General features: G+C 47.4%; 4 protein-coding genes across 4 annotated transcripts, besides 3 other annotated features; 2 read left to right on the plus strand and 2 right to left on the minus strand.

Annotated features, from left to right (window-relative positions):
- Positions 1-1,778: 1,778 nt before the first annotated feature.
- On the plus strand, positions 1,779-5,294 carry FPSE_02271 (uncharacterized protein; the record flags this gene model as incomplete). Its single annotated transcript, XM_009255390.1, has 1 exon — positions 1,779-5,294. The coding sequence occupies one exon, from the start codon at positions 1,779-1,781 to the stop codon at positions 5,292-5,294; it is 3,516 nt and encodes a 1,171-aa protein (XP_009253665.1).
- Positions 5,295-5,388: 94 nt separating this feature from the next.
- Positions 5,389-5,434: a microsatellite.
- An 861-nt stretch (positions 5,435-6,295) lies between these two features.
- Positions 6,296-6,330: a repeat region.
- A 908-nt stretch (positions 6,331-7,238) lies between these two features.
- Positions 7,239-8,793, plus strand: FPSE_02270 (uncharacterized protein; the record flags this gene model as incomplete). Its single annotated transcript, XM_009255389.1, has 2 exons — positions 7,239-7,507; positions 7,731-8,793. The coding sequence occupies 2 exons, from the start codon at positions 7,239-7,241 to the stop codon at positions 8,791-8,793; spliced, it is 1,332 nt and encodes a 443-aa protein (XP_009253664.1).
- A 522-nt stretch (positions 8,794-9,315) lies between these two features.
- FPSE_02269 (uncharacterized protein) lies at positions 9,316-9,767 on the minus strand (the record flags this gene model as incomplete). Its single annotated transcript, XM_009255388.1, has 3 exons — positions 9,316-9,499; positions 9,555-9,613; positions 9,675-9,767. The coding sequence occupies 3 exons, from the start codon at positions 9,765-9,767 to the stop codon at positions 9,316-9,318; spliced, it is 336 nt and encodes a 111-aa protein (XP_009253663.1).
- A 1,368-nt stretch (positions 9,768-11,135) lies between these two features.
- Positions 11,136-11,155: a microsatellite.
- A 539-nt stretch (positions 11,156-11,694) lies between these two features.
- On the minus strand, positions 11,695-11,808 carry FPSE_02268 (uncharacterized protein; the record flags this gene model as incomplete). The annotated part of the gene is made up of 1 exon (XM_009255387.1): positions 11,695-11,808. A coding segment is annotated over one exon (114 nt), but the record flags the coding sequence as incomplete, so codon positions are not given.
- Positions 11,809-11,896: the final 88 nt, after the last annotated feature.

Raw genomic sequence — 11,896 nt, forward strand, 5'->3', positions numbered from 1 at the left:
TGAGGACCCTTGGCCCTGAGCCTGAGGGTCTGTTGTGTTGACAACGGAAACATCATGAATGGATCGATGGATCGATACGTAAAGTAAATGTCTGCATATGGGCCATAAAACGGTTCCGCTGTTCGCTTAAACAAACCATTACTCGTGGTCGGACCAAGGGTCGTGTGCGTCAAACCTGCAGAATCACAAAAAACATTTTAAAAATACATAGGCTGAACAATATCTAATTGTGTGCAGCATGTCTCACAAGCCTTGGTCACATACATGCAGATTCTGGCGATCCTGCAACGAGAAACCCCATTAAATATAACAATATGAAAAATAACCTACAAAAAGCAAGGAAGAAAAAAAACTTTCATATCCCGGACAGGTCGCAGTTTCCAGAATTCCGTGAAAGCTGATTGGTGAACGAGACTCAAGCCAGCCCAGATTGCCTGGGGTTCTGTTCATAGATGGTTGCAATGGGTAATTACTGTACGTGCTGTACAGTCAGGGCTTTATGCGAGCGAGCAGTGGGAACTTCAGAATCTGCTCGCTACTGTATCTTTTGCAGCATCAATGATCGGTGTGAATGCGCGTGTAATAGACTAAGCGGTTTGAATCGTTGCCACATGCATTAGAGCCCCCACAAGATACCTACTCTACTACCCAGAGTAAAGAGGCATCCATTCTTCTTCACCTGAAATTCACCTGGAAAACGGAACTGGAAGCTTCCACATGCTATGTACATCGTAATCGGGCTCCGGGCATTCTAGGGAACCTTGAACGAGTAACAAAAGCAAGAAAGAAAAAAGACGGGACCAGATACGGAGCTGAATGGAAATAACTCGACGGTACTTACAGGCACAAGGTCTTGAGTCATTCCAAAACCTCCCGCACCTCACCTACAGTAGGCTAGTCTCCCAGGCACCCATACGCTGGAAGAGAACACCTAGACCCCTGTCGACACCCACAGAAGGGCCACTGCGGGGCCTCCATCAGTTGTCCGCCGTAACCAACTAAAATCATGACCCGAACTCCGCGTCCCGGCAAGGCCACCACGAACGCGCAGCCATCATCGATGATGTTAGGACTTTGTAGCGAGCGATAACGACCAGGTAGCTTAGCAGTCTAAACATGCTCCATCTTGAGGGCTCAGCGAGGGCTTCCCCACACAAAGCGGCCTCTTGACGTGCACTGTAGCGAGAAATACCGTAGGTTTGCAGAGGGAAAATTTATAGTAGGTACAGAAGGTACCTGCCAAGGTATCCACTGCACCTCAGGCAAAGAGCAAAAAAGGAAGCCACTCCCCCGACCCTAAGGCCTGGGTCCGTGTCGAATATTCATCATCCATCTCAATTCACTAACACTAACACCCGAGGACAAATCTGCCAACCCCGGACAAACGGTTGTCATAATTTTTTGTCCTTCGATTCTCTCGATCTTTCTTCTCTCTTCATCCTCCCCCAACCATTTATCTATTAATCTGGTCAGCGCGTTTATTTGACGGCGTACTTGCTGTCAAATGAACCTGCAATTGATATCATCACCTCTTTTCTAATGTAAGTGCCACCCGTCTAATTTTTTGGTCCACTACACACCACTTTCTTTGCCTCCACGCCTCCCCGGATCGCATGGTTCGACAAGATCTTGCAATCATTCGACTTCACTCCAGCTTTGGCGATCCTCAGGCATTCCCTCGCCGGCACTTGATCGCACTGATCATTTTTGTTCCAATTATTCATGTTACTGACAGAAGATTTCTAGTCTCCTCCCCTCCCCCTCTGGGTGATTTCTAAATGCCCACTATATACTCCTCCCTCTACTCGAATTTCGTCCGTCAAGGATCAACATTCGCAAAGTCTATTACAACACACGGTTACGCGCAATCCTTTGTTGCCGCCACTCACCCTCACGTCCTCAACTCACAGAACCGACCTGTCTTTGTACGACGAAAGACTAACCGACTCAATCGCTTCTCTAACCTCCAACTTCACTCAGCCTTCCACACCGAGCGCACAGCATCTTCGGGCCTACCGTCCGTAGAGCACCGCCCCGGCCAGAATCATGGAGGTTTAGACGCGTATTTCGAGGCCTTGCAACACCAGCAGGCCGCTGGAGAAGTCGACTCTGAATGGACCCAGTTCGACTTCCAGAAGAGCATTGAGTGGAAGCCTACGGCGGCATCCATTCTTACCAAGGATCAGGCCGCTGCTCAGGAGGTTATTGAGCAGGCTCTGATCGAGGATGCCGAGGTCAAGTCAAACTTGTCAATTGAGGACCAGGCAGCTCTTGCGCACATTGATGCAGCCCTCGAGCGTGAGATTGAGGTGCGAAGTCTGCAGGAGGCGGCTGAAAATGCTGTCGCCGAAGGACGACCTATCTCATCCCTTGGCTTCAAGTCACAATCCCCAGTAGTTTCCAGGCCACAAACTCCAGCAAGTGTCGCCCGAAGCGCCACTCCGACTGTTGACCCCCAATCGCTATCTTATGCCGGCCATCTTCACAAGCTTGCCAAAAATGGCCGCTATGTTGAGATTCCTGCGGTCTTTGAGGCGATGCTGGCTACCGGCGTGCAACCAATTGCCGGTGCCTACAATGCTCTCTTGCTGGCTGCCATCCATATCCCTATGAAGAAGACAGAGATTGTTTCCAAGGCCCTCGATGTTTACGCTGATATGCTCCGGAGGAAAGTTTCGCCAGATGCTGACACTTTTAACATTCTTGTCGGTCTTTTGGCTTCTCGATGCCTCGAGGTTGCTGAGCTGAAGGCTGCTTTGGAAGACAAGAGGGTGCGGTTCGGTGGTATGGACGAGCCTGGCAAGTTCATGCTTGCGTCCCACGAATTTGAACATGCTATTCTCTGTGAGGATGAACGTCTTGATTACGCCATCAAGCTGTTCGACACATCAGTTGACACTGATGTTGCCGAGTACACTGCCGAGACTTACCACCAGTTGATCACCGCTTGTGCCAAAGATGGACGTGTCGCTGACATGCTCCGTCTCTTCGAACACATGGAGGCTAGCCAAATCGTTCCCTTTGCCGCTGTGTTCCCTACCATGATCACTGCTTTCGCCTCATCCGGAGATCTGATCAGTGCTGTTGAATGCTACAATGAATACCGAAACTTGGCAATCGCTCACGATGATGGTCAGACCACTCTCAATGACCGACTTGACGCCGAGGTTTACGCTGCAGTCATCAACGCCTATGTGGTTACTGATAAGATTGAGGGTGCCATGAAGTTTTTCAAAAAGATTGTTGACGAGTATGGTGTCCGCGCTGCCGACATCAAGGACGCTCTCGTCACAACCGGTTTCGTCAAGGGCTTCATCACCCGTGGAATCTACCAGGAAGCTTTTCATTGGGCCCAATCCGTTGAGGCTGAATCTCGTGCTAAGGCTATGAGCGAGATTGCCACCATCGCTGCTGATAAGGATGACAAGGAAACTGCCGTCGCCGCTTACAATGGTATGCCCTCATATGCCGATGACTTGGTGACCCCAGCCACTGCTCTCCTCGCTATGAGCGTTCGTGACGGTGATATTATCAGCGCTTCGAAGTACTGGCAAACCTTGAACAGCCCTGAGATACAGGTTACTGCTGCTTTTATCGAGCCCACAGCCATGTATGCTGTTGCATTGATCGGCTCTGGACAGGTTGCAGACGGTTTGGCTCAGGCGGAGATGATGTTCCAGCGAATTCGAGCATCTCTGTCCGAGACCCAGTCCCATCTTGTTGAAGAGATCGATGAGGGCGCCGAGTTCATCTCTCGATACATGGAGACTCGAGGCATTGTTGACCCCCGTCAACTAGCTCCTCAAGTTCTCGACTTCACACAGCAGCCCGTTGCCGCCTCCTCTTACCTATCAACCCCCGCCGTTCCCAGCTTCGAGGATACCTACGACCCCTATGCCCACAACACCGATTTCAAGGGTTCTTCCCTTATTGCTGATGATCTTGAGGGTAGCCATGGCCGCAAGGGACCTCGTCTCAGCGAGGCGCTCAACCGTTTCCGAAACATGCGACACGCTGGCCGACATCCTCGTTACATTACCTACGCTAAGCTGATCTCCGCTGCTGCTCGTGATGGTAAGGTCGATCTGTGCTATGACATCCTCGCCATGGCCCGCACCGATATGCCCATCATGCCCCAGTATGCTGTTGTGCGTTACGGATGGTCTAGTATTCTCGATGCCATGGTTGGCGCCTGTCTTACTGTGGGCAACCGTGGACGTGCTGAGCAATTCCATCAGGAGTTGTTGGAAATTGGCGCTAGCCCCTCTGCGAACACTTTCGGCCTCTACATCACCACTCTGAAGGATTCAACCAAGACTTTCGATGAAGCATCTGAGGCTGTCCGCATCTTCCACCGTGCCAAGGCTGAGGGTGTTGAGCCCAGCTCATTCCTGTACAATGCTCTCATTGGTAAGCTTGGAAAGGCGCGCCGCATCGATGACTGCCTCTTCTACTTCGGTGAGATGAGGAACCTCGGAATCAAGCCTACGTCTGTAACCTACGGTACTATCGTCAACGCCTTGTGCCGTGTCAGTGACGAGAAGTTTGCTGAGACATTGTTTGATGAGATGGAGGCCATGCCCAACTACAAGGCTCGCCCCGCTCCCTACAACAGTATGATGCAGTTCTTCCTGACTACCAAACGCGACAAGTCCAAGGTTCTGGCTTATTACGAGCGTATGAAGGCTAAGGGTATCGCCCCCACTGCACACACTTACAAGCTCCTTGTCGACACTCATGCCACTCTGGATCCGGTTGATATGGAGGCCGCTGAGGAGATCCTCGGCATGATCCGTGCCTCTGGCCAGCGTGTCGAACCTGTTCACTACGCTTCCCTTATCCACGCTAGGGGATGCGTTCTGCATGACATGGAAGGTGCTATGAAGATGTTCGATTCCGTCGTCAAGGAGTCTCTCGTCCCCATCAGCGCCAGCCTTTACCAAGCGCTCTTTGAGGCTATGGTAGCCAACCACCAAGTTGCTGCTTCCGAGCCTGTACTTGCGCACATGCGAAGCAAGGGTGTAGAGCTGACTCCTTACATCGCCAACACTTTGATTCACGGCTGGGCCGCTGAGAAGAAGATCGAGAAGGCCCAAGGCATCTACGATGCTGTTGGTCGGGAGAAGCGTGAGCCTAGCACATATGAGGCTATGACTCGTGCGTTCCTGGCTGTGGAGCAGCGTGAACAGGCTAAGGGTGTTGTCGGTGAGATGCTCACCCGCGGCTATCCCAGTGCTGTTGTCAACAAGGTTCTTGAGCTCCTCGGAGGAGGTCAGCAAGAAGTTGCTGAGTAGACGAGCTATCTGATGTGGAATTGTTGATGTGGATATGGTAATGTTTTTTTTATGTCGGCGTACTTTGTTTGATACCCTGTTGTTCTGTTTAGAAGGTGGGGTTTGGTTGGTTTGGTTTGGGCTGAATTGGGCTGGGCTGGTTGTCTTTATAATGGGGGGCATTTTTGATGAATTAATGTCATATTCGAGGGGCTATGGTTGCTCTCGATCCCTTGAATGGGGACGGCGTTTGGGAATCAAAAAAGGGATTTTACGTGGAGCGTTTGTCTCTGAATGATTTGAGTTTGGGGTCGGACGTTCCCTGGATAGATCATCACCACTCCAAGAAAGGGAAATCATTTACATGTCGTGTCATGACATATCATGGCAGTTCGTGTTAGCAGCATAGAAGGGGCCGGGCGTGTTATATATCAGCTGGGAGGAAAAGATTAAGGCCAGGAAATACTTGGTCAAGTCAAAGGAAAGCATAGCAGGGTCCTGCTGCTTGTATCATCAATACAATACACCATTGAAGAAATGGCGGTTTTGCCATTAACTATATGTCTCTACTCTCAAATGTCTTGTTTATTGAGTGGTTGGTACACTTTCAAGCAAAATATGCCTTCAGCGCCCTGCATCAAGAGTCATAGAAAGTAGGGCATAAGCGCAACCTTATTCCCGCATAATAGAAAAGCACTATGAGACCTGCTCTTTAACCTACTTTTTCTCCTTTTAATATAACCTAGGAAATTACTAGCCAAATCTAACTCTCCACTCTAGAAATCAGTAAAACATTCTAATAGTTAAGTTACCTACTTACTATTAGTTATCTCACTTAGACTTTAACCCCTATTATTAACCCTATCTTAGCTAAATTAAATATTATATTAACTAAGAGAAGGGGCCTATATAGCCAATACTATTAATACCTCTTTAAGCTATCTCTTTTATTTTTCTCTTTTAGCCTTACCCTTCTAGCTAGTAATTATACTATTTATACTTTAGTAAAGGCTATAATAGACTAATTTAATTAATTAAATAATAACTAGTATATTAAGGTAGCTATTTTTAATTACTTTTTAATCCTATTAATTAAAAAAGCTAATAATAATTACTATATTAAGTAATTAAAAGTTAAAAAGAAAGCTCTAGAGAGGCTAGAGGCTATATTAAGCTGTAATCTATAAATAAAAAAAGAGAAAGACTTCCTTATATAGATTAGAATAAATCTATATAAAGTCTAATTTAATAACTTATTATAATAAGCTAATAAGGTTAATAAGTATAAGTTATAAATAGATCTATAAAATAACTAGGCTATAGCTTAGGCTGATTTTATAGGTTATAATCTAAAGAAGATTAATGCATTCTTATATAGGATAAAGGTTATATAGCTAGGTCGAATAAATTAAATCATATGATCTGTTATATAAAGCGGTTATCTGACCTGGCCTAAACGTAAAGTAATCATATCTCAAATGTCTTGTGAATGTGTTTATTGATGGAAGCGGAGTTGTGGTTTATTACCTATATTAGGTTGAGTGAGGTATGGAGTTGAGACTTTCTGACCCTTGAAAGAGATGACGAGTACACGGCATTGCATTTAAAATGTTGATACTGCCTGTTGACTAATCTCGAGGCTTAAATCAAATTGGTCGAAACTCTATTGAAGCCTGAAGTGAACATCATTGGGCGATTCGTTTCTATGCTTCGGATTATATTGGGATATTACAGTGTGCTTTCCGTCGTAATCGTACTCGCATGCACTGTGTATTCTAGAAACGAGGCCCCGCTGGCGTTTGATGATTCTTCTCGATTCGGCATTGCATTGCATTGCAAGCGGTTCTAGATAGGAAGTTCGACTCATAGTCAAGGGTTCTATTCCGTCTGTGCCTTATATCAACTTCATCCTTCATCCTCATCTCACTTGTTTGTCGTCATACATATACATATCACTCACTCAAAATGAGCCTCAAACACCCCACCATTGCCGTCTCGGCTCCTGGCAAGGTCTTCCTCGCTGGCGGGTATCTCGTCTTGGATCAGGAGTACACGGCCTTTGTGTTCGGTCTCAATGCTCGCATCAATATCATTGCAGGAGATATCCACACGACTGCTGGTGTGCAGCTCACTGAGATCGTGGTTGATAGCCCTCAGTTCCTTGATGCGCAATGGCGGTATGGATATCACCTTGCTGGCGAGGGCGGCGGTATCAAAGTTACTCAATTGCAAGTGTAAGTGGTTTCTCTCATATACAGTCCTGAATTATCTGGATATGCGAATATTGTATCACCGAGGGGAAATAGGTTGGATGGCTAGTTGTCCAGACAGCTTCGAGTCCGTGATAGGTTGGTCGATCAACATGAATCGTCCGACCCAAGCCAATCATCAACCTTTTAACACAAACATTCATCTTCAAAGCGTTGTACTCACTTTTAAATACTCACTCTTCAGTAGCGGAGCTCAGATCAACCCCAACCCCTTCGTCGAGACGACTCTTAGCTATGCTCTCACCTACATCGACCGTGTCGCTGGGCATCGTTCCAGTCACAGCTTGGCATCTGCTCGCCTCATCATCCTCGCAGATAATGATTACTACTCTCACTCGGAGTCTGAAACGACTCGCTCGGGCCGCTTCGCCAAGTTCCCTGTGACCCTGAGCAATGCTAACAAGACTGGTCTTGGCTCTTCCGCTGCCCTTGTCACCTCACTAACCGCCTCGCTCCTTGTTCATTATCTACCCGAGGATCTCTTCAGTATTGATTCTGACAAAGGAAAGAGGACGTTGCATAACCTGGCCCAGGCTGCTCACTGTGCTGCCCAAGGCAAGGTTGGCTCGGGCTTCGATGTTGCGACGGCTGTTTATGGATCCTGCCGGTACAGACGTTTCTCTCCAGCCACGCTGAACAAGATCCCCGAGCCTGGTGCGGCTGGCTTCGCTGATGCCTTGGTGAAGCTTGTTGATGGCGAGTCTGAGTGGGATGTGGAGGTTCTCAAGGACGCTGTCACCATGCCCAAGGGTGTTGTTCTGCGTATGTGTGATGTCGACTGCGGAAGCAAAACTGTCGGTATGGTCAAGAAGGTCCTCGCGTGGAAGTCCTCAAACCCCGAAAATTCCAAGACCCTTTGGGACGAGCTGCAGAGCCGCAACGAGCAATTGATTGCCACTCTTAACGCCGGCGATGTTGCGCAGCTGCCTGAGAAGATCAATACTGTGCGAGAGAAGATTAGAGAGATGGGCAATGCAAGCGATGTTCCCATCGAGCCCGAGAGCCAGACAGAGCTCCTCGACGCCCTGAGCACCGTCGAAGGAGTCTACGGTGGTGTGGTCCCCGGTGCAGGTGGTTACGACGCCCTGGCTCTCTTGATGAAGGACGACGAGGAGACGAAGCAGCGAGTAGAGGTGTTCTTGGAGAAGTGGGCAGCGGAAAAGGGCACAAAGGTCAAGCTCCTCGCCGTTAAAGGAGAGATGGAGGGTGTTCGCTCCGAGAGCCTGAACGTGTACGCTGGTTGGGTCTGATTTAGTTTGATCTGATCGATCTAAAAGAAGCGAAGCGAGGACATATGCATGTCTTAAACATGCCAATGAAATGAGACATGCCATGCCATGTTATGGCGCTCTCCCCACCGACGACTTTTTGTTTCATTTACATTCCTGAGCAATGCGTGTGAGAAACATTGAAGTGAGTACAAGTCATGTCATCCATGATGGGTAAGTCTTTGAGGAGATGAAAGTGAGGAAATTAATTAATTCAAATTAGATTATACGCCGAGTATGATGATATTCCGTTGATGTTTCCTTTCCCATGGTCCCGTAGATGCCCATTCTCTTTTCCATCCATGTGAACCGTGATTCCCTTTTGATTTCATTACATGTGTATCGTACAATAATATTATTGCAGCCTTCCGTTAACCGTCTTACTCAAACAAACAAGTGATGTGTTTCCTTTCTATGTTGGGACGCCCCGTCTGACAAATTTCTAAATGGCCGTGTGAAAAACAAATAAAGCAATGCAAGGTTGATTATCATGTCGACATTCGTTTAGTGAAGACTGTCGGTGGAGGATACCGAGTCGCATGTGGGAACCGATTTCATAGCTGGTCGTACTGGATGGGAGAATAGGCTTGATGTCGAGCAGGGCGAGCGAGGAGCGATGGGGCCAGGACCGGGATGGTCTGCGATGCCAATTCGACTGGCGGCAGCTTGTTCTCGAAGCATGGAGAGTCTAGAAGAGTCAGCTTTGTTGTTCAAGATGTTATGTTGTATAAGAGTAGACTTACTGTTCCTCTGAAACGCCTGGAAGGTTGACTGGGTTCTTTTCAAAGTTGAAAGGTGCAGACTATAAGTAGATTGTTAGTTCAACAACACCAAGATAGTATAATGGATCGTGCTGGACTTACAATATCCAAGCTGCGCTTCTCCTTGCGACTTCGCTGGCGGATGATAGTCTGAACACGCTCACGGAGCATGTTGAAGTCGTCTGAGATATGCATGGTTGAAGATCGGGTTGAAGATCGAAGACGATTGAAAGGAAGGTCAAAACACCGAGGATCTCGTCTCTCGGAAGCGTAAAAGGATGTGGATCCCATTGAGTCTTCTTGGTGGAGATTTATATATCTCTTGAAGAGAAGATCAAGAAGGCGAAGTAGAATAACGAGAAAGCCAAACCAGGGCTGGGGTGTTCCAGAGCTGAGCTGAGAATGGTTGGGAAAGAGGCTGACTGAAGAAGAGAAGAAGAAGTGAGAGAAGAAGAAACGTAAAAGAGGCGGATGATTGGAATTTTGTAAAAGAGAGAAGAAGAAGGCGGAAATGAAGAATAAAGCACAGGATGGATGTAATAGATAGTAAATTGTCAGTGCTCAAGCAGTAGCTGAAGCCTCGTTTTCTCTAGTCTGACAGGAACAAAGAAGGGAAACCAGGCACGCGGCCTTTTGAAAGATGGTGAGTGTGAGTGGTTGGTGGAGTTTGACTTCTGGTATGTTTTTGATACAAAGAGAGGTTCAGGCTGTTTAATCTAGACTTGGAGTCTCACTAAATTCAGGTACCAGGTTGGATTGGAATGAACAGCGAAGAGGTTGAGGATGGCCGTGTAAGTTAGTGGAAGGAGAGTTGAGAAGTGGTGGAGCTTAGACAGATATCAAGAGGAAGGACAGGAATGCACGTAGTATGCAAAGCAAGCACGCACAAGCACAAGCACTCAAGCAGTACAAGGCAAGTAACGTAAGCTAATAAGAAAGAAAAAAGATGGAGACTGGTTTAGTGAGAAAATAAGAAGAAAAGAGGCAAAAGCCAATTAATATAAGATACGAGGTAGCAGACAAAGGAAGAAGGAGTGAATCAAAAAGACCTTTGGATGCGTAGATGCAGGTGCAGGTGCGGTGCACATACATGCACATGCAAATGCTGTGTCTATTGAAAACGGGCATCATCCCTCCGCGTGCAGGGCAGACCAGAGCTACCATCACTGTATTTCGTTCTGGAATGCCGCCCCAGCACACTGGAATTCCAGCGCTTCGGGGTACCGACTGAGCTAGTGTCTCAGCTCAAGGTGACCGCTTAGTAGGTGCGATGTTGGTGCGACCCAGAATGGGTCACCAGTGAAAGAGAAGGGACCGCAAGGAGGACCCAACGTGGCTGATGGTTCTATATTCGTACCATTGCAAACTAGCTCGCAAACTAATCTATCGGTACTAACGATTAATGAGGGCACGGTCGAACTGACGTGACTCCTTTGTGTGGGATTTATTGGCCCGATCATTATTAAATGAGATTGCATCCATGTACAAGGGCACCTTCAATATCATACACGCAATGCCCTCCAGGAAGAAGCGGTGGCGTCTCCGGGCGGTCAATTTCTTGTGCTACCTACCTACCTACCTACTACACAACACGCAACCTACCAACTCACTAACAAAGGGAGCAAGAACAACGCTAATATTATCAATTGAATACATACATACGTAGGTAGTAGTACCTTACTAGTCAGCGTCTAACTACTACGTAGATGGATGTGTTCTACTCTATGGACTGAGTCCACATGTCGTCACCTCTCCTTGCACGCACAAGTTCAAGTGTGACTGGTTGTCGCAGATTGTTCGACTCTGCCATAAATTACCGAATGCAGCTGACGGTCAATCATCACTGTCTTGGTCGCCCGTTATCGAAAACGTCTCGTCTCACTCCCTGCCTCTCCTTCTCGCCAGGGGAATCGCTTCCAAGAGACAGCCCAGCCCAGTCGCTAAGATAAACGATGTGTGCATCATCAGTAGGAAATAATGTCATATTTGTATTTGCTTGCAGTTTATTTTGATTCATTCCAACACAGACGTCGTCTCATTATTCAGAGTCATTGTTGCCAAACATCCTAACCGTGTCCGACTAACAACGCAACTCTTTAACCATCAACCAGAAACCCTCTCTCTAGTTGGGGTAATCCTTAAGGTGGTAGCTCTTGAGCTTAACAAACTGGTCAAAGCCAAATTTGCTAAGTGTCTGTCCCTTGCCAGAGTTCTTCCAGCCAGTCCATGCCAGATCCTATTGTCAATCAGTCAGTAAAATATCACTCATTACACAAGGGCAGAGTCCCTTTGTGTTTGGGCAAAAGCAAAAAAAAAAAAAAAAA

This window comes from Fusarium pseudograminearum, chromosome 4, assembly GCF_000303195.2.
Source record: "Fusarium pseudograminearum CS3096 chromosome 4, whole genome shotgun sequence".
Classification (NCBI taxonomy): Eukaryota; Fungi; Ascomycota; class Sordariomycetes; order Hypocreales; family Nectriaceae; genus Fusarium; species Fusarium pseudograminearum.